We start from the raw sequence: 26,430 nt of genomic DNA on the forward strand, positions 1-26,430 counted from the left end.
GTTGATACCAGACAACGCCCCCCACTGCTCTCAAGCAATTACGTCAATACGCCGGGACGTAACGGCGCTGCTCCCATGGATGCAAAATGGCGGCAGTTAACCTGAACTTCACCTCTGGAAAAGGCCCCGGGGGACACGCATCCAGGACTTGCCAGTTGTTCATCGCAGTTTGAGGTATTTAATAAGTATTTATAAACCTTCCCCATCCTTCTCCCAGCTCCAGCGCTTCCTCCACGTTCTCACCGCCTGCAGATGAGAAAAAAACAGCGTATGTTCGTGCGCATGCTCCAGTCACTGCGTGGGACGGCTGCGCACAGCTCCCTCGCGACCAGGATCCAGGGTCATTCACCACCGCGTGGCATTGTGGGTACATATACTTCTATTTGGATAGGGGACAATGATCAATAAGACTGGGACGAAAGTTACACTGAAATATGCATGCACAAAGGACAGATAAGGGCAAGAGTTCCTAAAACGTTTTCAGGAACATATTCGGCAGGGTTCTTTTTTGTTGCTTCATTCCGAGGATCCGGCCAATCTGACTGGGCCAGCATTTATCACGCATCCCGAATAGACTTCGCCAAGGTGATGGAGCGGTGTCTTGAAGTGCTGCAGTTCATTTGGTGTGGGACGACTACCATGTTGTTCGGAACGGAGTTCCAGGACTTTGTCCTAAAATATGATTTCAGTCAAAGTCTAAAGTGGCAGTACTGGACCTAATTCTAGTTCACGAGGACGGTCGTGTAAGTTGAATATGGAAGGATTAATAATCGTTGTGTCAAAAGGTTTAGGCTGACGATTATGAAAGTGATGCTGAACAACCCAGAGCACAAATAATTAAATAAGGAAAGCCAATTTAGTCCTCTCAGTCCAAGGGTCCATAATAACGTAACGTAATTTTACGTGAAAGGCTGAGAGGGGAAAATATTTCACCCAGAGGGTAGTGGGGTTTGTCATGCACTGCCTGGGAGATGAATTGGTGTGGGTAGCCTCAACTTTTGCAAAGTACTTGAATGATCAAGTGAAATGTCATGATGTTCAAAGCTCTGGACTTGGGCTTGGACGGTGGTACAAGTGTAAATTTGGTTCAGATTTGACATGACTGACTTGATGACCAAAGGGTCTCTTCTGTCCTGCATGGTGTCTGATTCTCATTTAAGTGGAGTAAGAAGAAAAGTTCACTAAAAATAATTAGGTCAAATATTAACAGGAAAAGAAATGTAGCTGATTAACTGGCTACCTTTTACATAGAACATTACAGCACAGTACAGGCCCTTCGGCCCTCGATGTTGTGCCGACCTGTCATACCGATCTCAAGCCCATCTAACCTACACTATTCCATGTAAGTCCATATGCTTGTCCAATGACGACTTAAATGTACCTAAAGTTGGCGAATCTACTACCGTTGCAGGCAAAGCGTTCCAATCCCTTACTACTCTCTGAGTAAAGAAACTACCTCTGACATCTGTCCTATATCTTTCACCCCTCAATTTAAAGCTATGCCCCCTCGTGCTTGCCGTCACCATCCTAGGAAAAAGTCTCTCCCTATCCACCCTATCTAACCCTCTGATTATTTTATATGTTTCAATTAAGTCACCTCTCAACCTTCTTCTCTCGAATGAAAACAGCCTCAAGTCCCTCAGCCTTTCCTCGTAAGACCTTCCCTCCATACCAGGTAACATCCTAGTAAATAACAACATCGTGGGCTGAAGGGCCTGTTCTCTGCTGTACTGTTCTATGTTCTATGTTTCTATGTTCTAAATCTCCTCTGCACCCTTTCCAAAGCTTCCACATCCTTATTATAATGCAGTGACCAGAACTGTACACAATACTCCAAGTGCGGCCACACCAGAGCTTTGTACAGCCTCACCATAACCTCTTGGTCCCTCTATTAATAAAAGCTAAAACACCGTATGCCTTCTTAACAGCCCTGTCAACCTGGGTGGCAACTTTCAAGGATCTGTGTACATGGACACCGAGATCTCTGCTCATCTACACTGCTAAGAATCTTACCATTAGCCCCGTACTTTGCCTTCCGGTTACTCCTACCAAAGTGCATCACCTCACACTTGTCTGCATTAAACTCCATTTGCCACCTCTCAGCCCAGCTCTGCAGCTTATCTATGTCTCTCTGCAACCTACAGCATCCTTCATCACTATCCACAACTCCACCAACCTTAGTGTCATCTGCAAATTTACTAACCCATCCTTCTACGCCCTCATCCAGGTCATTTATAAAAATGACAAACAGCAGTGGACCCAACACCGACCCTTGCGGTACACCACTAGTAACTGGTCTCCAGGATGAACATTTCCCATCAACTACCACCCTCTGTCTTCTTTCAGCAAGCTAATTTCTGATCCAAACTGCTATATCTCCCACAATTCCATTCCTCCGCATTTTGTACAAGAAGTATTTCAAACACATTCAAAAAGCAGGGCAGAGAAAGTTATGAGATAAGAATGAAGATAAGCAAGAAAAAGTGCATTTCTTCTGGACATGAGAAAATACAGTTGAGAACCTGTATGGTTCGGATGGAAGTGGACTGAATTATAGAAAAGCAAAAAGCAAGTATGCAATGAGACTAGCAATTAATTTGAAAGGGAATACTTTATTGATACAGAAAAAGAGTGACAAAATAGAGTTTTCACAGAGGAAATGATGTAATCAGTTGTGTCCCGTAGGGTCAGTCATAGGAACATTTCTGTGATCTGAAATTGGGAAAATTAGCAGATTAAAAATGAGCAGATTAAAATCTCCAGAGAATGCTAAAGCAGGTACAGTGAGAACTGTTGTCACCCTCAAGAAAAATCATGAATACTCGCATTAATATAACATTAGTCACAATGTCGGGGCATTACACAGCACTTCACGAGACAGTCTGGGAAACGGTCATATAGTAGGAACAAAACGTCACTCTGCAATGTACCTTCATCTACCTAATATAATCTGTTCTAAACTTGGTCACATCTGTCAAGTCTCCACTCAAACTCAATGTCTCCAACCCAATCTTGCTATTAAAATTTCTCTTCCTTCAACTCTTCTTGTGATGTTACATGCTAGTCTGATTTTGGAAACAGGGCAAATTTCAACCAAGAGAAAAGTTTGTCACTGAATTTCAATTTTGACTGACACCCATAACTTTTGGAATCTCATTTTACAGGGAGCTGAAGATTTTGGACAACTAGGCTTTTTCTCTTACAACAATTCTTGGACTATCTTTCCAGCTGCAACATCCAGCAGGAGAATTTAAATTTGAAATCAGTGAACTTATTTCAGAATTGAATGTTGTTGAGCATCCATTTATGATTTACAGCTTTTCGTGCTATGCTGTTGTTCCATCTCTCTGGGTCTGATGTGAGTCTTTTACAGTGGTTCTAAATCCATGTCCTTTGTTTCACCACTCTCGCCCTGATCATCTTTTTACCATTGTCCAACTTACCGTTTGGTATTTTGCTGTTATGTTTAACAATGTGTCTACATGGGGTTTCCATTGCTACTCATCTGCTGATTATGTGCTGCTGATTCACCAGCATTGCCTTCCAATGGTCAGCAATTTTATTTACTGAATGAGTGATCAATTCTCTTCTGAGCTAACATAAACCATCATAGTCTTTGCTATTTTAATTCACCACATGCATTCTGCACATTGTTGAATGTTAATTCTGTGCTGCCTTGACTACAAGTACGTTTAAGCATTTGATAAGGTTCCCACAGTAGGCTATTGCAGAAAATTTGGAGGCATGGGATTGAGGGTGGTTTACCAGTTTGGATCAGAAATTGGCTAGCTGGAAGAGGACAGAGGGTGGTGGTTGATGGGAAATGTTCATCCTGGAATTCAGTTACTAGTGGTGTACCGCAAGGATCTGTTTTGGGGCCACTGCTGTTTTATCACTTTTATAAATGACCTGGATGAGGGCATGGAAGAATGGGTTCGTAAATTTGAGGATGACACTAAAGTTGGTGGAGTTGTAGATGTTGCGTGTTACAGAGGGACATAGATATGCTGCAGAGATGGGCTGAGAAGTGGCAAATGGAGTTTAATGCGGAAAAGTATGAGGTGATTCACTTTGGAAGCAGTAACAGAGTACTGGGCTAATGGTAGGATTCTTGGTAGTATGGACGAGCAGAGGGATCTCAGTGTCCATGTGCATAGATCCCAGAAAGTTGCCACCCAGGTTGATAGGGTTGCTTAGAAGGTGTACGGTGTGTTAGATTTTATTGGGAGAAGGATTGAGTTCCAGAGCCATGAGGTCATGTTGCAGCTGTATGAAACTCTGGTGTGGCCGCACTTGGAGTATTGCATACAGTTCTGGTCTCTGCATTATAGGAAGGATGAGGAAGCATTGGAAAGGGTGCAGAGGAGATTTACCAGGATGTTGCCTGGTATAGAGGGCAATTCTTATGAGGAAAGGCTGAGGGACTTGAGGCTGTTTTCGTTAGAGAGAAGAAGGTTAAAAGGTCACTTAATAGAGACAGACAAGATGATCAGAGGATTAGATAGGGTGGACAGTAAGAGCCTTTTCCCTCGAATGGTGATGGTTAGCATGAAGGCACATACGTTTAAATTGAGGGATGATAGATATAGGACAGATGTCAGAGGTAGATTCTTTACTCAGAGTAGTAAGGGCGTGGAATGCCCTGCCTGCAACAGTAATATGCACGGCAACTTTAAGGGCATTTAAATGGTTATTGGATAAACATATGGATGATAGTGGAATAATGTAGGTTAGATGGGTTTCACATTGGTTTTACAGGTCGGTGCAACATTGAGGGCCGAAGGGCCTGTACTGCGCTGTAATGTTCTATGCTCTAAGTACTACATGAGCTGTTGAGTTTTCCAGCCTTTCATCTTTTGTTTTATTTTAGTTATCTGATATCTCTGGTATTTTGCTTGTTCTATTCCAGGGCTTGTTCGGAGAACTGAGTCCACATACACAGACAGACTAATCAAGAACTGGTTTGCAGTACGGCAGTGTTGGTTCCAGAGGTTTACTCCCTGTATCCGATTCATGTCCGTTTTCCTAGAATCATGGAAAGATCACAGAACAGGAGGCCATTTCATACATTGTCAAAGCCAAAGCAGGTCAGTGAGTTTCACTCCCTTTTTCATTGTAACCGAAGGAGGTTTTTTTTCCCACTTGACCTGGTTCTTGGGAATGAGCAGGGCCATGTGTCATTTGAGTATTTAAGGGATGGTGATTGTTGTGTCAAGAGGTTTATGCTGATGATTATGAAAATGACACTGAACAATCCAAAGTACAAATAATTAACTCGGGAAAGCCAACTTCTTAGTTGAAGGGTCAATAATTAGTCAGCGTAATTTTAATGTGAAAGGCTAAGACGAGATTTGTGGTGAAAATAATTCACCCAGAGGGTGGTGAGGGTCTGGAATGATCTTCAGGTGCTTATCCAGTTCTCTTTGAGCTGGAATGGAGATGGAGGATGAGCTGCTCAAACCTCCAGAACCCAGTTAACTCCTGGAATTTCCGATCTCTAATTGTCAAAGGATGGTAGGATTTAGGGGAGATCAGGTTGTGAAATGGAAATGGTGCATTTAATCAAATAAGATGCTATGTTAGGAACAAGCATTTCTGCAGATGCTTCTAATCCATTCTATATGTATGGCCATGTTTAAAATTTTTTTTTTAATTGATCTTGGGATTTGAGAATCACCACCGAGATCAGCAGAGTATATTGTTGCCCCCGAATTACCCGTGGACCTTTTTTGAATGCTACAGTCTGTGGTGATGGGAAGACATTTCGATTTAAGTGGTCTGTTTTAGTGAGCATCTTTAAGAACAGTGCGACCTGGAGAAATTTAAGGAGGAGTTTCCAGAGCCTGGGGACTTGGCAGCGAAATGAATGGCCACTGGTGGTGGAATGACTTAAAATTTAGAAAATTCAAGAATTTGGGGTTAGATGAACACTGATTTCTGAGTGCTGGAAGAGATTAGAGAGATAGGGATGATGGCAGCCAGGAAGGGATTTCAAAATAATGCTGAGATTTTTTTTAGCTTTTGTGCTTTGTAAGCGGAAACAACAGTGATGATGGGTGAACAAGGATTAGTGTGACATGAACAATAGAATGAGGATAACCTTGAGATTACAAGGAAGATGAATGTGGGAGGATGGCCAAGAATGTGTTAGAACATTTAAGTCTACAGGTAACAAAGAACTGGATGACCGTTTCAGAGGAGATGAGACGAGGGCAGAGTTAAGTGATGTCATTGAGCCGGACATAGACAATCTTGGTGATGAGGGTTTGAGGTCACACTCTTGACTGCTTTCTCATCGCCCCTATGCTCTCTTGTTGCCATCATTCCCACTCTTGCCCCTTGCTCTCACTTTCACTCCTCAATGCTGCCTTCCTCACACCCAATTCTTCCCCCCCCACGCCCCCCGCCGAGCCAGTCCCCGCTTTCCTCATGCTCCCCTGCTTTGAGACCTGTCCTGTCCTCCATACTCTCTCTTTGTTCTCTGTTCTTCCATAGACGTCAGAGATTTTGTCATCCATTACTAGGAGGGGAATACACTCATTTAATGTAATCTGAATACGATCGGATTTTGAGTATGGAAAGAGAAAACACTGTTCACCGTGGGGAGAAACCGTCCATGTTTTGAGTGTGTGGACAAGACCTCAGTCAATCCTCTGACCTCACAAACCACAAGTGCAGTCACACTGGAAAGAAGCCATGGAAATGTGGAGATTGTGAGAAAGGATTCAGATCCCTGTCTGAGCTGGAGATTCACCAACACAGTCTACCACTGGATGTGGGATAATCAGTCTGATCATTTAGTAACAGAAGAGAAGGGAGATCGATGTTGTTGAGGGTGGAGTTGGCTGCTGTCAGTGTTGATGTGAAAACTAACGTAGTTCTTCTGGATGCTCTCATCTTGTTGTAATCTGAAACAGGAGGAGCAAAGGGTAAATGTGGGGTGGCTGTGTGGTGACCATTGCTACCTCACGGCACCAAGGACCTGGGTTTGATTCCTGACTTTGACAGACCATCAGTGTAGAGTTTGTCCGTCTTGCTGTGTCAGCAGGATAGGTGAATTGGCTTTGCTAAAAATTGCATTGTTGTGTGCAGGTTAGGTGGTTAAAAACCCCGTATGGGTTCATGGGGATGGGATGGGATGGGATGGGTTGGGTTTGGATGGGATGCTCTTCGCGTCAATGCAGATTCAATAGCTGATGCTTATTTCTGCTCTGTTGGGATTATATGACCTTTTGGGGAACACCACATTTGAGGAAAAGGCAGTGAAAGATCGTGTGGTAATTTGTTCAGGCAGTGTGGTGAAGGCTTGTTTTTTCCTTTAAGGACGAGTGATAATTTGGATCTCCAGGTGAGGGGTACAGCTAATGTAGAGGATTTGAGCAGTCAGCGGTTTAATGGGAATAGAGTTTAAGGATTACAAGGTGGATCTCATTGACGTGATCAGCTTTAGCAGAGAGAACCTTGAGAATATGGGACTTCAGGATTCACACAGGAAGGAACTGTCAAAGCAGTTTTACCCAGTGAGGTCATGGGAGGGAAGCAGTAGAAACAGCCGATCAGATTGATACAATCTCAGCAAGAAAGAAGTTCCATCACCACCTCACACTTGGTGTTGTTGGTGAGGATGGAGCAAACAAGGGAGAGGGTCAGCCCTTCCAAACTAACTGGCTCAGAACAAATGTGAGAGAGATATTAAAATGATTTCCCCACACTGTTTAATTATAAAGCTGACTTATTTTATTTCTTATTCAGAATATTAACAGCTAAAACTGAGCTGGAGTTTATTAACCAATGAGCATAGTTCAGTCTTGGATGTGACTAACAGCAAAGTCCAACTCCTGTCATTCTGTGTGAGGTGAGTCAGCAGGCAGGCTTTCCAAGTGAATCCTTTCCCACACTCTGTGCAGGTGACCAGGCTCTCCTCAGCGTGAATTCACTGGTGCTCAGTGAGGTAAGATGATAGCTTGAATGCAGTCCCATAGTGGGGGCTGTCTCCTGAGTGTGAACATATTGATGGATCCTCAGCAAGGAGTCTCATAGGACTTACTGCAGTCTGGGCATTTAGAAGATTGGTCCCCAGTGTGAACATGTTGATGGGTCATTATTTCCCGAGAACGTTTAATGCGTTTCCGGCAGACTGGACGATTAAAAGATCTCTTCCCCAGTGTGCACTTGCTGGTGTGTCATGAGTTGAGATGACCAAATGAATTCTTTGCCACACTCAGTACAGTGAAGTACTTTTCCCCAGTGTGAATTTCACTGGTGGACAGTGAAATGAGATGATTGCTTGAACCCAGTCCCACAGTGAGAGCACCTGAATAGTTTTTCCTCGCTGTGAACACGTTGATGGTGCATCATTTCCTGAGAACTTTTGAAGCACTTCCTGCAGATTGGGCAATTAAAAGATCTGTCCTCAGAATGAACTCACTGGTGTCCTGTGAAGTGTGATGACCGAACAAATCAATTCCCACACAGTGCAGGTGAATGGCCCCTCCCCAGTGTGAATTCTCTGGTGGACAGTGACTTCAGATGATGATTTGAACCCTTCCCACAGTGACAGCATCTGAACAGTCCCTTATCAGTGTGAACACGTTGATGGGACAGCAGTTCGTCAGAACGTTTATAGCACTTTGCACGTACTGTGCATTTAACAGGTCTCTCTCCAATGTGAACTTGCTGATGGGTCATGAGTTGGAATGACCAAATGAATCCTTCCCCATACTCTGAGCAAGTGAATGGCCTCTTCCCTAGTGTGACTGTTCCGATGGGTCTCCAGCTCAGGCAGGATTTGAATCCTTCATCATAAAGCTAAGGTAGATCTTTTTGCAACAATAAAGGAATTAAGGGATACGGTGAGAACGCAGGTAAGTGGATCTGAGTCCACGAAAAGATCAGCCATGATGTTTTTGAATGGCAGAGTGGGCTTGAAGGGCCGAATGGCCTACCCCTGCTCCTGGTTCTTAAGTTCTTATAATCCTTACATTTCCATGGCCTCTCCCCATTGTTGACTGCACTTGTCACCACAGATCAGATGACTGGTTGAAGCTTTGTCTACACACAGCACATGTGTAGGATTTCTGTTCATTACGAACTATGCTTGTTCCTTCCATGTTCAAAATCCAATTACATTCTAGTTGTGATACATTGAAAGCCCCCATCAGATTCTGAGGTGATGCTGGATCTGTGAACCCTGACTGTAAATCCTCCTCCTCTGGCATCCTCTGAAACCTTTCTAAACAGGGGGGAAAAAAATGTGAGAGAACACTCACAAGAACAGAAAAACTGACATTGAACTGAATGAATATGGCAATTTGTTGGGCTAGCATTGAAAGAAATTAATCATGAAACCTGCCAGAATGTCAGAAAAACACATCGGGAAGGGAATCTACCACCTCAGTCTGAACATGGATAAGTTTCTGGCTTTGTGCAATGAAACAAAGAAAGAAGAGAGAGAGAGAGAGCGGCAGAAGCAAAGGAGTATGATTGAATGTACTTACAGCTTGCCCAGAACTTGGACAGAATTTTCCAAACTCAGCCTTCACTGTCTCGAAGGATCAGGGAGGAGATGTGTGTAGACACCATCATCTCTTAAGTTCCTCCCAAATCTCTCACTGGTCTGAATTGCAGAACAGGAGGAGGAGACGTATCTTCCATTAATGCACTGGAAAGATGAAAGCAGCTGCATTAATCTCTGTTACAAACTCCACCTACTAGTCCCCAAAATCAACCCTCTGTCTGACAACAGTTGATGCTCAAACAGTCCCGTCAGAACAACAGTGTCGTGCCCAAACTAAACTAAAGCTGAAGGGTTGCTTTTCAAACTGGAAGCCTGTGACCAGTAGTGTGCCACAACGATCGGTGCTGGGTCCACTGCTTTCTGTCATTATATAAGTGATTGGAACGTGAATATATAATGTATGGTTAGTAAGTTTACAGATATCACCAAAATTGGTGGTGTGGTGGAGAGCAAATAAGGTTACTTCAGATTACAGTAGGACCTTGGTCAGATGGGCTGAGGAGTGGCAGATGGAGTTTAATTTAGGTAAATGTAAGGTGCTACGTTTTGGAAAGGCAAGTCAGGGTCTGGAGAGTGTTGCTCAACAGAGACACTTCGGAGTGCAGGTTCATAGTTTATTGAAAGTGGAGTTGCAATTAGACAGGATAGTGAAAAAAGGTGTCTGGTATGCTTGTCTTTATTGGTCAGTGCATTGAGTGTCGGTGTTGGGAAGCCATGTGGCAGCTGTCTGGGATTTGGTTTGACCACTTTTGGAATATTGTGGTGCAATTCTGGTCTCCTTGCTATAGGAAAGATGTTATAAATCTTTTCCAAATACTTTTAAAATTGCACAAGGATGTTGCCAGGGTTGGAGGGTTTCATCTATATGGAGAGGCGCTGGAACGTTGGAGGCTGAAGGGTGACCTTACAAAAGTTTATAGAATCATGAAGGATATGGATGGGGTGAATAGCCAAGATTTTTCCTCAGAGCGTGGAAGTTCAAAACTGGACGACATAGGTTTTAGGTGACAGCGGAAAGATTTAAAAGGGACCCTGGAGCATCTTTTTCGTGTCGAAGGCATTGTAGGGAATGAGCTGCCAGAGGAACGTGGTGGAGGCAGGTACAATTACCACATTTGAAAGTCATCTGGGTGGGTAAGTGAAAAGGAAGGGTTTCAGAGTGATACGGGCCAATTGCTGGTAAATTGAACTAGATCAGTTTAAGATTTCTGTTTGGCATGGATGAGTTGGACCAAAGGGTCTGCTTCCGTGCTGAGCATCTTTATGACGCTAGGCAACATACTGACAACATCACCGAGACCACCTACTTCACATCAGTTACACCACCCAACATCCCTCTTGTCTTAGTTCATCCAGTTATTATGTCTAGACTTTTAGTCATCCTTCTGCACCATAAACAGAGGTGATGGCTACATGGTATTGTTGGTGGACTATAATGTAATAATAATGGCCTAGTAATGTCCCGGGGATGCAGGTTAGACTCCTACCATAGCAGATGGGGGAATTTTGAATTCAACAAAAAAATGAATCTGGACTTAACTAACAATGATTACAAATCCATTGCTGATTGATCGAAAAACCCATCTATTTCACAAATTTGCAATGTGGCTGACTTTTAAACTGCTCTCTGGGCAATTAGTGATGGGCAATAAATGCTATCCTAGCCTGTAAAGCCCTCATCCTGTGAATTAGTTTTAAAAAACAAACCTCCCAGCTGACCTTACATATTCAACTTCTCACTAATTTTCAGGCGATCCAAAATACTGCTGCTTGTGTTCTTGCTCCTAATATGTACATTTGTGTTTGCAGACTTGCTTGTAAATTCTGCAGATGCTGGAAGTCTGATACAAAAAGAGAAAATATTGAAAATAATCAGTAGGGTCAGGCAATAACTGTGGAGAGGGGGGAAAAATGTGATATTTCAGTACGTACTAAACTAAAGGGAATTAAACAGTGCTGTATTTGACTGTCTATATAAGCTCAGAGGCAGAAACAAGCTGCAGTGGAAGAAAAACAGTTACTGCTGATGGGGAAAGTAAATCTGGTAAATCAACATCAGCAGCAGCACGCTGCTGGGGCAGTGGAAACATCATTTAGACATAATCTGCACAAACAACAACCAAATACTAAATGTGGTTAAAGTACAAACATGATTAGAGACAGAGGAAGCTAGACAAGGGGAGACAGGTGATCAGGGAAGACAAAGATGTGACAAAGCAATGGATGGATATGGATATCAATTTGGATCCACAGAAATGGAGCGGAGAGCTGAAGCTTCAAACTACAATAATGATCAATAATTCTAACCTCTGAAACAAGTTCATTGTCTTCAATTTTAAAATCCCTGGCTGGATCCAGATTCTTGAGAGAAATCAGAAACCCTAGAGGCAAATAAAAATCTGTCTTCAAATCTTCTAACTCCTGTAAAAGGATATCACAGAAGTTATGTGTCAGTAAAAGACAGTACTTTGGAGGAGATAACCATATTCCTTGGTTTGAGTTTGCAGTATATATATTATCCCTTTACCTCCCCTTGCAAGAAAAGTTTTTAAATTCCCTGCCCATCAATCTAGGACAGAAACACTCAACATGAGCTTTCTCCTTCTTGAGTGAGGATGGTCATGCATGTACTCAATCTCTTTTCACACAGCAACTCGTCAACACCCCAGGTTTCTCGATTTTTTTGTCTCATGGTAGAAAACAAAAGCATCTCTGGAAATAACGAGCTGTCAATGGTCTGACAAAACAAGGAAGTTAAAGAAATCAGTATGAGGAAAGAAATTAAGGGAACTAAACGATAAGAAATCCCCTTCACCGAAGAGCTCCATTTTAGCATTTTAAAAACTGAGCTGTTGAGAGAGTGGTTGCTTTGCCTTCAATCTTCCAGGGATTCACGGAGACATCAACACTCAGTGGGAACCCAAACCCCAGCCACCTACTGATGTCAGATAGATAACAAACAAGCAGACATATGGAAGTCATTCATTAGGCTGTAGCACGAGCCCTGTTTGCAGCCTGGTCGGTCCAGAAAATTTGTATTTGTACTCAATCTCAGTGATGCCTCCATGAAATCCTGGAATTCCCTTCCCAAAGGCATTGTCGTTCTCCCTACGGCATAGGGACTGCAGCAGTTCAGGAAGGCAGCTCATCACCATCTTCTCAACGGAAACCAGGGGTGGGCAATAAATGCTGGCCCAGCTAGTGATGCCTCCATGCCACACATTGGGTTCATTTCCCATCTGCCATGGAGGTGTGTCTTCTCATGTCTGAACTGACAGATTAAAAGGAAACATTGAATTGCACTGGTGAGGGGATATTTGGCAGGACTGGAAAGTTGCAGCTAGGAGGAAGGGTTGTCTGGGTTAAGCTTGTGGCACGTGAAACACGAAGTAGGGAAAGATTAGATTGAGGTGTAGTGATTGTAACGAGTTCAGCCAGGCCAACTTCACAGAATATGAGCTCCCTGATTATGGCTGTTAACCTGGTCCAATCAGGGGGCCCTGGTTTACAGATAAGAACAGGAGTGTCAGACATCCTCTTCACTCTGAGGGAGCTGGATCATGTGTAAATAAAGGTTGACTTGCTAACAGGAAACCGGTCTATGTCATGTTCTGTCAGGAGGTGTCTAAGGTTATGAGGGTCCGTGATGGAGTGGATGAGAAGGAGTTGTTTCCCTCAACACAGAGCTCAGTGACTGGGGCTGGGACAGGGATTGAAAGGGATTGGTGAAATGACTAGAGGGAGTGGTCAGGGCCAGATCCTCACCTGTTCAATTCTGTTCTCCCTGCTATCGGAAAAATGTTGTTGAATGTGAAAAGGTTTACAAGGACGGTGCCAGAGTAGGAGGGTTTGAGGTATAGGGAGAGGCTGAATATGCTGGGGCTATTTTCCCTGGAGCGTCAGATGCTGCGAGCTGACCCTACAGAAGTTTTTAAAATGCATGACAGGCAGGAACAAGGTGAATAACCAATGTCTTTTATTCCGAGGGTAGGGGAGTCCAAAACTAGAGGGCATAGGTTTAAGGTGGGAGGAGAAAGATTAAAAGGGATCTAAAGGGTCAACTTCTTCATGTAGAGGGTGGTGCATGTATGGAATCAGCTGCCAGAGGAAGTGGTGAAAGCAGGGATGATTGGGAAATTTAAAAGGCATCTGGATGATTAAATGAATAGGAAGGGTTGAGAGGGGATATAAGCCAAGTGCTAGCAAATGGGACTAGATTAATGTAATATACCCACAAAGGCATGGACAAGTTGGACTGAAGGGTCCATTTGTGTGCAGTATGACTCTATGATGTCACAATGATGGCGGTTATCCTGGGAAATCCTAACACATCACCAGGCAGATCTCGGCATGTGACTCTATCCCTAAAATGGTGGCCGATAGTCTGTTGCTCCTTGGCTTATCTCTGCCCATGGGATAAACAGTGGGGCCTGAGTCCCAAGTATCTCTGCCAAGCTCCACAGGAAGTCTGCCTTCCACGGTTTCTATTCCTGACCTGAATCACAATGTCCTTCCGCTGTCCGCACCTCCTGTCTACTGCCAGTGACCTTGAACATGCTCAGAGCACCAGCCAGTGCTGCACCTGCACCTTGCGTGGACTTATCTAAATGTCTTTTAAATGTTGTAACTGTATCCACATCCATCACTTCCCCAGAAGGCATTTCGTGCACGAAACACTGTGTAAAAACAAAAAAATTGCCCCTTGTCTTTTCTAAATCTTTCTCCTTTCACCCGAAATCTATGTCCACCCCATCTTGAAACCCCCCATCCTTGGGAAAAGACACCTGCCATTCACCAGATCTGTTGATCTATATACTTCTATAAGATCATCTCTCAACCTCCAACGCTCCAGTGAAAAAGTCCCAGCCTATCCTAGGAGCAGCACGGTGGCTCAGTGGTGAGCACTGCTGCTTCACAATGCCAGTGACCCAGGTTCAATTCTACCCTCGGGCGAATGTTTGCATGGAGGTTGCACATTCTCCCCATGTCTGCGTGGGTTTCCTCCGGCTTCCTGCCACAGCCCAAAAGATGTGCAACTTAGTTGGGTTGGCTATACTAAAAATTGCCCGTAGTGTTCAGGGACGTGTAGCTTAGGTGCGCTATAGGGGGATGAGTCTGGTGGGATGATCCGAGGGACGGTGTGGACTTGTTGGACCGAAGGACCTGTTTCCACAATGTAGGGATTCTATGATTCTTGATTTTGTTTTTATCCAGCCTCTTCTCAAAACTCAAATGCTCCATCCCTAGCAATATCCTGTCAAATGTCTGATGAACTATCTCCAGCTTAACAATATCCTTCATTATAACAGAGAGACCAGAACTGGAAACAGTATTCCAGAAGAGGCTTCACTGATGTCCTGTAGAACCTCAACAAGACATCCCAACTCCTGTTTCCAAAGGTCTGAGCAATGAAGGGAAGCACACTAAGCCTTCTTAACCACTCTATCGAGATGCGATGCAAAGTTCAAAGAATTATTGAACCCTTCAATAACTCTATTCTACTACACTACCCAAAGCCCTACCATTAATTGTATAAGCCTTGCCTTTGTTTGTTTGTACACCATTGGGGGTGTAAACCACAGGCAGAGATTGAGCCTAATGAGAGAGAAAAACAGTTGGATAGACATTGATGTGGGGAAAGGACAGTCTGGGAGAATTAATAGTTGCTCATGTCGACTATTAGCAGCCAGCAATAGGTTGTATGTGGTAGCAGCCCATGTGATGACAAGGCTTGGCGTGTGGAGGTTGTAGTGAGGATAATGGGAGAAGGTGCTCAAGCCCTAAAGTTGTTGAATTCAAGTTTGAGTAGAGGAGACTACAGAGTTTCCAAGTGGAAAATGAATTGTTGTTCTTCCAGAGATAGAATGTACTGCTGATGCTGGATTCAGAGAACACAGTGTGGAGCTGGAGGCAAACAGCAGGCCAGGCAGCATCAGAGGAGCAGGAACACTGACGTTTCGAGCCGGGACCCTTCTTCGGAAATGGAGGGATAAGGGGCCTCTGAAATAGAGAGAGAAGGAGGGGGTTGGCCTGGGGAAGGGAGATGAGATGTGATAGATCATAGTGGGGATTAGTCAGTGATGTGGAAGGAGCGGACAGGTGGGAGAGAAGATGGACAGGTTAAGGAGGTGGGGATAAGAGGGAGGGTTGGTCTTGGGATGAAACCGGGGGTGGGGACATTTTAAACCCAGTGGTCTCAACGTGGACTTTACTAGCTTCAAAATCTGCAGCCACCATCAGTTCTGAGGAAGGGTCATTGAACCCGAAATGTTAACTCTTTTTTTCCCCCCTCACAGATGCTGCTGACTTTTTCCAGCAACTTTTGTTTTTGTTCCCTCTTATCCCTGACCTGTCTGTCTTCTCTCCCATCTATCCACTCCTCCCAGCTCATTGACCATCCCCAGCACTACCTACCTACACTCACCTAACACCATCCCAACTACCTTCCTTAGTCCAGAACCCCCTCCTCCATTTCTAAAGAAGGGTCCCGACCATCATCCTCCGAAACTTCTGCCACCTACAATCCGACCCCACCACCCAAAACATTCTTCCATCCCCACCCTTGTCTGCCTTCCGGAGAGACCACTCTCTCCGTGACTCCCTTGTCCGCTCCACGCTCCCCTCCAACCCCACCACACCTGGCACCTTCCCCTGCAACCGCAGGAAGTGCTAGACTTGTCCCCACACCTCCTCCCTCACCCCCATCCCAGGCCCCAAGACGACTTTCCATATTAAGCAGAGGTTCACCTGCACATCTGCCAACGCAGTATACTGTATCCAATGTACCCGGTGTGGGTTCCTCTACATTGGAGAAACCAAGCGGAGGCTTGGGGACCGCTTTGCAGAACACCTTTGCTCGGTTTGCAATAAACAACTGCGCCTCCCAGTCACGAACCATTTTAACTCCCCCTCCCATTCCTTCGACAACATGTCCATCATGGGCCTCCTGCAGTGCCACAATTATGCCACCTGAAGGTTGCAGGAACAGCAACTCATGTCCCGCTTGGGAACCCTGCAGCCCAATGGTATCAATGTGGACTTCACAAGCTTTAAAATCTCCCCCTTCCCCCCACTGCATCCCAAAACCATACCAACTCGTCCCGCCTCCCTTACCTGTTCTTCCTCTCACCCACCCCCACCTCAAGTCGCATCTCCATTTCCTACCTACTAACCTCATCCCACCTCCTTGACCTGTCCATCCTCCCCGGACTGATCTATCCCCTCCCCACCTATGCTCTCCTCTCCACCTATCTTCGGTCCACCTCCTCCTCTCCCCCTATTTATTTCAGAACCCCCCGATGAAGGGTCTCAGCCCGAAACGTCAGCTTTCTTGCTCCTCTGATGCCGCTTGGCCTGCTGTGTTCCTCTAGCTCCACGATGTGTTCTCTCAGGTTATTCCAGCTTGCGTTGAGTTTCATTAAAGCCCCGCCCCTCATCGCTACTATTGGTTGGAGGACCAGCCGCACCCGTTAGGCCCGCCAGTCCTCGCCCGCTGTTTTCTATTGGTCTAGGGCTACTGTCAATCAGCCGGGACGCTGTGAGTTCACGTGCTCAGGCAACTGCCTTGTGCTATTACCTGGTGAGGTCCCTTCCGAGGAACCGGAAGGGAACGTTCTTTCCAGTGGCTGGATTACCCAGATTCAGAAATACACCGAGACCAGAAGACTGAGAATGTTAAATAAAACCTACGTTTAGGGTGTTTAATCTGGTGGCAGCTTCTCAGGGTCTTGCTCTCATCGGACCCGAGTTCGATGCCGCCATCTTCGAAGAAGCGGGTCCGCGGCGATGGCGCATGCGCAAAGCCTTTCCTTCACGCTCATTGGTTGGAGGACCAGCCCCGCCCCTCTTTCACTCCCATTGGCTCATACAGCAGTAAATGAGGAGCATTGGAGCGAGGATCAGAGATACTGGGAACTGCAGATGCTGGAGAATCCGAGGTAACAGAGTGTGGAGCTGGATGAACACAGCAGGCCAAGCAGCATCTTAGAAGCACAAAAGCTGACGTTTCGGCCGTAGGCCCTTCATCAGAAAAGGGGGATGGGGAGAGGGGGAGGCGGACAGAAGATGGACATGAGAGTTGCAGTGGGAGAGAGATCCCTTGAGGTTGGTCCGGAGGGAGGGTAACTTTTTCAGGTTAGGCATCCCTGGAAGAGGCTTTGCAGTGGAGAGAAGACAGACAAGTTAAAGAGGCGGGGATGGAGCCAGTAAAGGTGAGTGTCGGTGGGGACTGCATTTTATTGATTTATTATTGTCACTTGAGCCGAGATAGAGTAAAAAGTATTGTTTTTGTGTGCTATCTGGACGAATCATACCTTACATTCTGACATCAGGGCAAGAGAACAGAATGCAGAATATTATGTTGCAGCTACAAAAAGGTGCTGAGAAAGATCACCTCTAATATGAGAGGCCTGTGCATAAGCCCCATTGTAGCAGGAGAAGCTGTTCTTGAATCTGTCAATATGTGTCTTCAAACATTTGTATTTTCTGCTCGACAGACAAGGGTGGAAGTGGTCTTTGATTATGTTGGCTGCTTTCCAGAGGCAATGGAAAGTGTATACGGAATGAATAGAAAAATGGCTGGTTTTCATGAGCTGGGCTGTATTCAAAACTGAAACCCCCAGAGTAGGTATCAGGCCATGGTTGGGAAGTTCAGAGTCCCCTGGTTACACTGATTCTGCAGCAGTGGGGCTTTACACCAGTTACATCCAGGGTTTACAACCACAGTCTTTATGTGGGACAATGGGAAGCGGTGTACTTTGTTGTTTTAATCATGTTGGGCAATTGGCAAAGGATTGCGTTTTCCACAAGTTGAGCAGTGTGTGTAGTTCTGGTCACCTCATTTTACAGAAATGATGGAATCGCACTAGAAAGGGTGTAAAGAAGAATGCTGAGGGTTTTGAAAGATTTGGGAAAAATCTTTTCTCCAAGAGGATGGTTGGAACTCAATTACAAAAATGACAGAAGAGACAGAAAGACTTGATTCACGTGTAATGTGTCTGGATCAGCATGTAAAGTTTTGTACTCTCGAGAGTTACAGGTCAGTTGCTGCAAAGCAGGCTGGGGTGGGTAGCTCATTTTTCAGCTGGCACAGACACAATGGCCACTTTCTATATCTTGACCTTTCTATGATTCTATGAAGCAAAGCCAAAACAAGAAAAATGTTCATCATTCTCTTCTATCCAGGAGTGACAGGTTTTTTTTTGTAATCTCCTTTTGCAGGACATTGGAAGTGGATGTTTTTAAAAGAAATCACAATACACTCTGGTGACATTTAAATAATCAGGAAATGGGTGTTATCAGACTTTGAACGTAAGTGTTGTTCTCCGTGACTTGTTCCCAGTTTATATTACTCATCCTCCCACTCCCTTTATCTCCTGCTGAAAATAGGAAACCTGTGCCTTGTAATTCTTTTACTGCCTGCTAACGGGAACAGCATTTCATTTCTTTTACTAAACTATCTTGATCTTGCATATCTCAAGTCTCAAACTAACTCCAATGGAAACCAGCTCCAGTTCAAAGACAACTGTTGATGACTCTGTTTCCTGTCACTCAGTCAATTTCAGATCGATTTTAATACTGTCCTTCTTATTCATTTTGATCTAGGTTTTGTTCACTGGGCTGTAACATAATTTTATCAAATAGCTTTTGCCAGACAATGTTCATCCTATAAATTGAAATATTTGCCACGTCAAAAATATTGAGAGTTCATCATGATTTTCCGTGAACAATATGATTTTTGCTTTCCCGAATGAACCCACATTTTTGAATGGCTGCTCACTTTGTCTTGTAGGACTTTTGTGATATATTTCCTACCACCCAGGTTTATCTGACTGTACTTTCAGTGCTGAATTAACTGACGCAAGGTTTCATGTGGCAAAATCAAAGGGAGTAATAATGGAGATGTAAAGACAATGAGATGTGTGTGGATGAGGTGTGAATGTTATTCAGATTTCCTAAATACAAAATGATGGTTTTGACCTCGACCACAATTTCAGAAGCTGCCAGTTCTTCTGGATGTTTCCAACATTTTCTGTTTTTACATCAGTTTGCCAGCATTTTGCTTTTGATCTTATTCTTAGGACCAATTGTAATTAAAAGGTGTGGAGACTAAAACAGGAACAGTTTCCTCCTTCAGTCCTGTATCTCCCAGCTCCGCCTCTCCTTTTTGTAGTTTTGTGCAAACACTGACTTTAATGTTGGGTTTTAATGATAATCGAAGAATTTACATGGTAATATTTCTCCCCAAGTATTGGACCCACAAAGGATCAGATTAGTTGCTCTCAATTTCACAACCTGTGTGCGTCCTTCTAGATTCTCTATCACCATTCTTTGTTTTCCATTTGAAAGGTTGATTTGCAATTAACAGATTGATACGAAACCACATTTGGGTCTGACAGGCATTCTGTTCAGCAGAACCAAATATCAAAGGATTTTGAACATGACAGGAAAAAGCACTTTCCAACACTGGGGAGAAACACACCTACTGTGTGTGTGAAACAGTCTGCCAGCATTTATCTGAAATGTCCAAACAACAGTGCAGTCACACAGGAGACTGGGAATGCGGGAGTTGTGGGAAGGGATTTTTTTTTAACTCATCTTGCTGGAAACTCATCAAATGTTACACTAGGGAGAGGCCATTCACCTGCTCCGAATGTGGGAAGACATTCACACAATCATCTGACCTGCTGAACACCAGCGAGTTCACACTGGGGTGAAACTGTTCACCTGCTCTGTGTCGGGGAAAGGATTCAGTCAGACATCCAACCTGGTAATGCCCCAGCAAGTTCAGACTGGAGAGAAACCATTCACTTGCTCTGATTTTGGGAAAGTGCTCACTCAATTATCTAACCTGTTGAGACATCAGCAAACTTCGCAAATAACCACAGTTGAAGGATTTGTTTTCTCTTATTCACACCAAGGAATGAACCGTGGTCTTTGTCAATTAAAACATTAATAAAATTGTGGATCTGGATGGCTCAGTTTTGTAAACATTCAAAACACTGTCGTACATGCACACATTCACATGGGTTAGAGACTGTACATCTGTGATCTGAAATAACAATTAAAACTCTTGGAGAAAGTCTATAGAGCTAGTAGGAACTGCAGATGCTGGAGAACTTGAAATACAAGGTGTAGAGCTGGATGAACACAGCAGGCCAAGCAGCATCAGAGGATCAGGAAGGCTGACGTTTCAGGTCTAGACCCTTCTCGGCATGAAACATCAGCCTTCCTGCTCCTCTGATGCTGCTTGGCCTGCTGTGTTCATCCAGCTCTACACCTTGTTATCGGAGAATGTCAACAGGTCTGGAAGCCTCTGTGCAATATCTTCTGAAGACGAATCACTGGAATTGAAACATTAACTATTTCTCCACAGTGGTACCAGATTTGCTGACTTTTTCCAGCACTTTGTTTTTACAAACACCTTACAAGACCCTTATCTCTTGAGACCATAAAAAGTGAGGGCCAGTCAAATCCTTCTGTTCTGAATGGGGATTGGCTTTAACAAAGAGTTGAAACCCTCAGGATTTCCATGTTACAAAACACCATGATTTAGTATAGATTTAAGAAAACAAATCAAATTCTGGAAAACTGGAAAGAACAAACATGGGGATAGGTTCCGTGTCAATAGAAAGTGATAATGCAGGCATTTTCAGGTGAGACACCTTCAGATTAAACACTTCCCAACCCCAACATTGTCCTCTATTATACCCACTCTTGACCAAACTATGTACAGTTATTTAAAAATGAAAGTTAATGTTTTGTCAACCTTCCCCCATGGTCACACTGTTGGTGAAGTATAATTTGTAGCTCATCTTAGATTGCCAAACGCTGATATAGATAAAACAATGTAGGGGAAACTTAAACCTGCTGGTTCACTTCCATTCAGGAACCGATCACAGTTTTACACTAATCTCTGAATAGAAACACATTTCCAGCACTCGCTGTTGTTCTTCCACTGACTCTAAACATAGTTGTAAGTGAGATTCTGTTCCATGGCTAGAACTCTGAGCCATGACATACTATGGCTGAGACACATTTCTTACACACTGCAGGATTAATCCACACCAGTACTTTGATATCAGTGAAGAAGATGAAGACCAAAGTGCTATTTGTCCCCATCAGTGTGACCCTGAAAGATCTGTCCAGGGTGAAGTTCTGTTGCTGCCATATAATCCTTGCCTGATATTGTCCTTTTGAGCTCCAGGAGATATTAAACATTCGGGAGAAACCAACAATCTACTGTGACGTATTTGAAGCCAAGATGATTTATTTGACATTTCTCCAGAATATTCAACTCCAGTCCAATTTGTGAAGTCATTAACACCATCAGAAACAAATTCTAATTGTCAGAATAAACAAATCGGCAAGTTGCAGCACAGATGGAGGTCACTTGGACTATTGTGCTTTTATTGACGGAAGGAGAACTATCCCAGCTGATCCCAGACCATAGATGTTCTCGGATTTGAAGCGCATCCATCTTGTTTCATTTTAATGTGATGTGGGTTTCTGCCTCTAGCACCGATCAGACAACCTTCCAGCTCCCCATTATCTGTGGATTAAATAATTTCTCTCCTTCCCCTCTTGCTGTGAATGCCATTAAACCTAAAACGCCCAGTCCTTGACCTCACTGTTAATGAATAGCTTATTCCTAATCACTCTATCTGGACTCCTCAATATCATATCACTTCAATTAAATCTCACCTCAGTCTTCTCTGTTCCACAGAAAACAACCCCAGCATATCCAATCCCGGAAAGATCCTCATCAATCTCCTCTGTGCCCTCTCTGGTGTAATCACATCTATTCTGGAATATGGGGTCCCAAACTAGAGCAGTACTTTAGCTGCGGTCAATTTAGTGTTCCCAACAGTTATACAGAGTTGCCTCCCTGTTCTTATGGTTGCCCCAGACACAAGTAGTGTCCTGGTTTACCCACATGGAACTATATGTGCACTCCGTGGTACTGGGATGTGTGTTTATTTCGTAACTAAATCAAAATAAATTTCAGGTTAAAATACATAAAGATTCAGCACTACTCACTAATTTACTTCCTCCATTCTACAAGTTAGCTTACTTTTCAGGGAGTTCACCAAAATATTTTTTCTTATATCCATATTATCTAAACATGACAGATTTTGATTCGCTAAAAAAATTCAAACGTCTCCATTGCGACAATCCCTTTTTTGTTAGCTTTATCTTGATCAGCAACACTTGATGAATTTAACACTAACTTTAATTATGCAAATATCAAACTTACTTGAGTTTTATAATAATTAATGAAGTTTCACTTTCTTGTTCATTAACATGTCAAACAGAACTGCCCTCAGTACAACAGCTATGCTCTAACTAGTGTTTTTTAAAGTTCCAGCATAATCTCCTGACTGGCATTTTCTTGGATCAACCAAACACCACCTTATCTACCTGCCCAACCAACCTTCAGGAATCTGTGGGCATCACTCTGAGGTCTTGCTGTTTCTCTACAATTCCCAGTATCCAACCAATTATTGTGCGTTTTCTTGCCCTATTTTCCCCCACCCTCCCAAGTCTATTATCTCCAGAATGAATTCTATTGGCCATGTTACCGTTCATTTGCGTAGTCCATTGTCATCACGCAGGCGCAGCTTTCTTCCTCATTGTCCACCACCCAGCCAACTTCTGTGATAGCTACAAACTTCTTCAGCACGGCCCCTAAATTGAAGTCAAAATCCTTGATATATACACCACAAAACTGTGAAACCCACTGGAAACGGGCAGCCAGACAAGGTTCAGTTCTGGATGCAGTTAACAGCAGAATCCAATTGCTGCTCTCCTAGGTGAAGCTGCTGGTGTCTCAGGAGGTTGTGTGACTGAGTGAATTCTTTCCCACACATGGAGCAGACGTATGGTCCCTCCCCAGCATGAATTTGTTGATGTTTTAGCAGATTCTGTTTACTTTTGAACCTCTTCTCGCAATCGGAACATTGAAAAGGTCTCTCATCAGTGTGAACAAGTTGGTGTGTAGTGAGGTGAGATGATTGAGTGAATCGCTTGCCACACAGGGAGCAGATGTATGGTCTCTCCCCAGTGTGAACTCGCTGGTGAATCAGAAGGTCGGATGAATCAACAAATTCTTGTTTGCAGTCAGCACAGGAGAATGGCCTCTCCCCAGTGTGAACTCGATGGTGTCTCAGCAGGTGGGATAACCGAGTGAATCCCTTCCCACAGACGGAGCAGTGGAATGGCCTCTCTCCTGTGTGAATGTACTGGTGTTTAAGAAGATGCTTTCTGCTTTTAAATTTCTTCTCACAGTCAGGGCAGCCAAAAGGTCTCTCATCAGTGTGAACAAACTGATGTGTCAGAAGGTAGGATGAACTAGTGAATCCCTTCCCACACACAGAGCAGATGAATGGTTTCTCCCCAGTCAGAGCGCGTTGGTGGTTCAGCAAATCTTTTTTACTTTTAAAACTCTTCAAACAGTCCGTACATTTAAAGGGTCTCTCATCCGTGTGAACAAGTTTGTGTGTCAGGAGGTGGGATGACTGAGTGAATCCTTTCCCACACACTTTGCAGGTGAATGGTCTCTCCCCAGTGTGACTACGTTGATGTATCAATATATCTTTTCTGCTCTTAAAACTCTTCTCACAGTCAGAACATTTAAATGGTCTCTCATCAGAATGAACCTGTTCGTGAGTCCGGAGGGTTGACAAAGCATTAAATCCCTGCCCACACACGGAGCAGGTGAATGGCTTCTCTCCAGTGTGAACGTGCTGGTGTGTGTAGAGGCTGGATGACTGAGTAAATCCCTTCCCACACACAGAGCAACTGAAAGGCCTCTCCCCAGTGTGACTGCGTTGATGGGTTTCCAACCCTGATGGGTAACTGAATCCCTTCCCACACACCCCACATTTCCACGGTTTCTCCATGGTGTCAGCGGCCTTGAGTCTTTCCAGGTTCAATGAATGACTGAAATTGATGTCCACGGGCAGAGCAAATTGATTGTCTCTCCCCGTTGTCGATGGTGCAATTATTTTTCAGACTAATTAATGCCTGACGTGTGTCTGTGTCTCGGTGCTTTTGCAGTCACATTGATGATTAAATTCTTCTCTCACAGACATCATTTCTCCTTCAACATTCAGAGGCCAATGATGTTCAGATCCTGTTGGATTGAGTGACCATCAGATTTTGACGTGTTGTCTCTGGTTTGTAAATACAATCTTCTGCATACCCTGTTAAATGAGTTTAAATCAAAATATTTAAAATATGAAATAAACATACAAGCCATTCAGTTCAATTACTGCACTGTTTTTATTCTTCCCCTCCTATTTCATTCACTTCATTCCCAATTGTCCAACTGATTTTTCTGATCCTTTTTCTGACTCAGACTCCTGTGGATCACATTATCAGTTCATACAATGATTTCTCGCACTATCTGCAGCCAGGGTCTTTGAGAGGCTTCCCCTTTTTGTGAATTCACTGGCGGGTCTGAAGGGCAAATGATATAGAGTGTCACTTTCCTGACTTCGTGCAGCTGAATAGCCTCTCCCTGGAATGAACTCACTGGTGAGTCAGCAGATAGGATGACTGAATGAAGCTCTTCCCACACTCCACACAGGAGAATGGTCTCTCCCCAGTTGAACACTCTGATGTACAGTTCGGTCAGATGACCCCCAAAACCAGCCCCACAGTGACAGCATCCAATATACAGATGGATTATCAGTGCCCCAGATGTTTTTCGGCACTTCCCACAGCCTGTGCACTGAAATGATCTTTTGTCAGTGTCAACAAGCTAATGGTATTTAAGTCTTCCGCAGCTGATATAGGACTTCCCACAGTTCAGACAATTAGAATCACAGAATCCCTACAGTGCTGGAACAGGCTATTCAGCCCAACAAGTCCACACTGCCCCTCCGAACAGCATCCCACCCAGTCCCATTCCGCTATATTTCCTATGTCTAACCCACCTGAACTAAACCTCCCTGGGCAATTTAGCATGGCCAATCCACTTACCCTGCACATCTTTGGACTGTGGGAGGAAACTCACGCAGACACGGGGAGAATGTGCAAACTCCACACAGACAGTCACCCGAGGGTGGAATTGAACCAGGTCCCTGGCGCTGTGAGGCAGCAGTGCTAACCACTGAGCCACCATGCCACCCAGAATTAAAAGGTCACTTGTCAGTGTGAACTTGTTAATGACGCACCAGTTCCCTGAACCTTTATCGCATTTTACACAGTCTGAGCATGTAAAGGTATGAACACGTTGACGGGCTGTAAGTTCCCCAGAACTTTTAATGACACTTCTCACAGTTTAGGCATTTAAAAGGCCTGTCGTCAGTGTGAACACATTGATAGGACATCAGATTGCTGGAACTTTTATCGCACTTCCCACAATCTGCACATTGAAGAGGCTTCTCCTGAGTGTCAACAAGATGGATGGCTGCACAAATCCTTTCCCACACTTTAAGCAGGTGAATGGCCTTGCCCCAGCATGACTATTGGCGAATTTCCAGCTCAGATGGGGACCTGACTCCTTTGCCATAATCCCCACATTGCCACATTTTCTTCTAATTGTGTGCGCACTCGTGGTTCTTGAGGGCAGAGATTATCTGAAGCCTTTTCCACACAGAACACAAAAGTGCTTTCTCCCAGATTTATTTCTTTTCCCTCCTTCAATGTCCGTTGATATTCAATTTGTAACAAATTTAAAAAAAACCCATTATATCCTGATTTGACGTTTGACTTGAATTTCCCAACTGCAAATCTTCCTCTTCTATAATCCTGATAAATTGACTTAAAAAGGAAGAGAGAATCCACAAAACAGGAAAATCAGGTTGTGAAATTGAGCTCAATGAGTCTGGTAATTTTCAGGAATGGCAGTCATTAAAAGTGAGCATGAAAGCTGCTGAATTGATTTAGTAACTGAACTTGTTGTTTTT

At 44.0% G+C, this 26,430-nt stretch overlaps 1 protein-coding gene and 2 long non-coding RNA genes across 5 annotated transcripts in view; 1 reads left to right on the forward strand and 2 right to left on the reverse strand.

Annotated features, from left to right (window-relative positions):
- On the forward strand, window positions 1-24,768 carry LOC125449174 (uncharacterized). The gene is made up of 4 exons (XR_007246854.2): window positions 1-174; window positions 4,910-5,087; window positions 18,737-18,826; window positions 24,606-24,768. It is a non-coding gene; the product is annotated as an uncharacterized LOC125449174 (long non-coding RNA).
- On the reverse strand, window positions 2,601-17,304 carry LOC125449172 (uncharacterized). The gene is made up of 5 exons (XR_007246852.1): window positions 17,207-17,304; window positions 11,825-11,938; window positions 11,237-11,358; window positions 9,498-9,661; window positions 2,601-2,712 (listed from the first exon to the last, which is right to left on the reverse strand). It is a non-coding gene; the product is annotated as an uncharacterized LOC125449172 (long non-coding RNA).
- LOC125449156 (gastrula zinc finger protein XlCGF26.1-like) overlaps window positions 20,775-26,430 on the reverse strand; it is a 14,653-nt gene continuing 8,997 nt past the window's right edge. For all 3 annotated transcript variants that reach the window (XM_048524825.1, XM_048524824.1, XM_048524826.2), the window contains exon 3: window positions 20,775-24,720. In XM_048524825.1, coding sequence (XP_048380782.1) covers window positions 23,281-24,417 — 1,137 coding nt within the window. In that variant the 5' untranslated portion in view covers window positions 24,418-24,720 and the 3' untranslated portion in view covers window positions 20,775-23,280. The remainder of the gene's footprint in view (window positions 24,721-26,430) is intronic.

Source organism: Stegostoma tigrinum, chromosome 43 (assembly GCF_030684315.1).
Source record: "Stegostoma tigrinum isolate sSteTig4 chromosome 43, sSteTig4.hap1, whole genome shotgun sequence".
NCBI classification, from domain to species: Eukaryota; Metazoa; Chordata; class Chondrichthyes; order Orectolobiformes; family Stegostomatidae; genus Stegostoma; species Stegostoma tigrinum.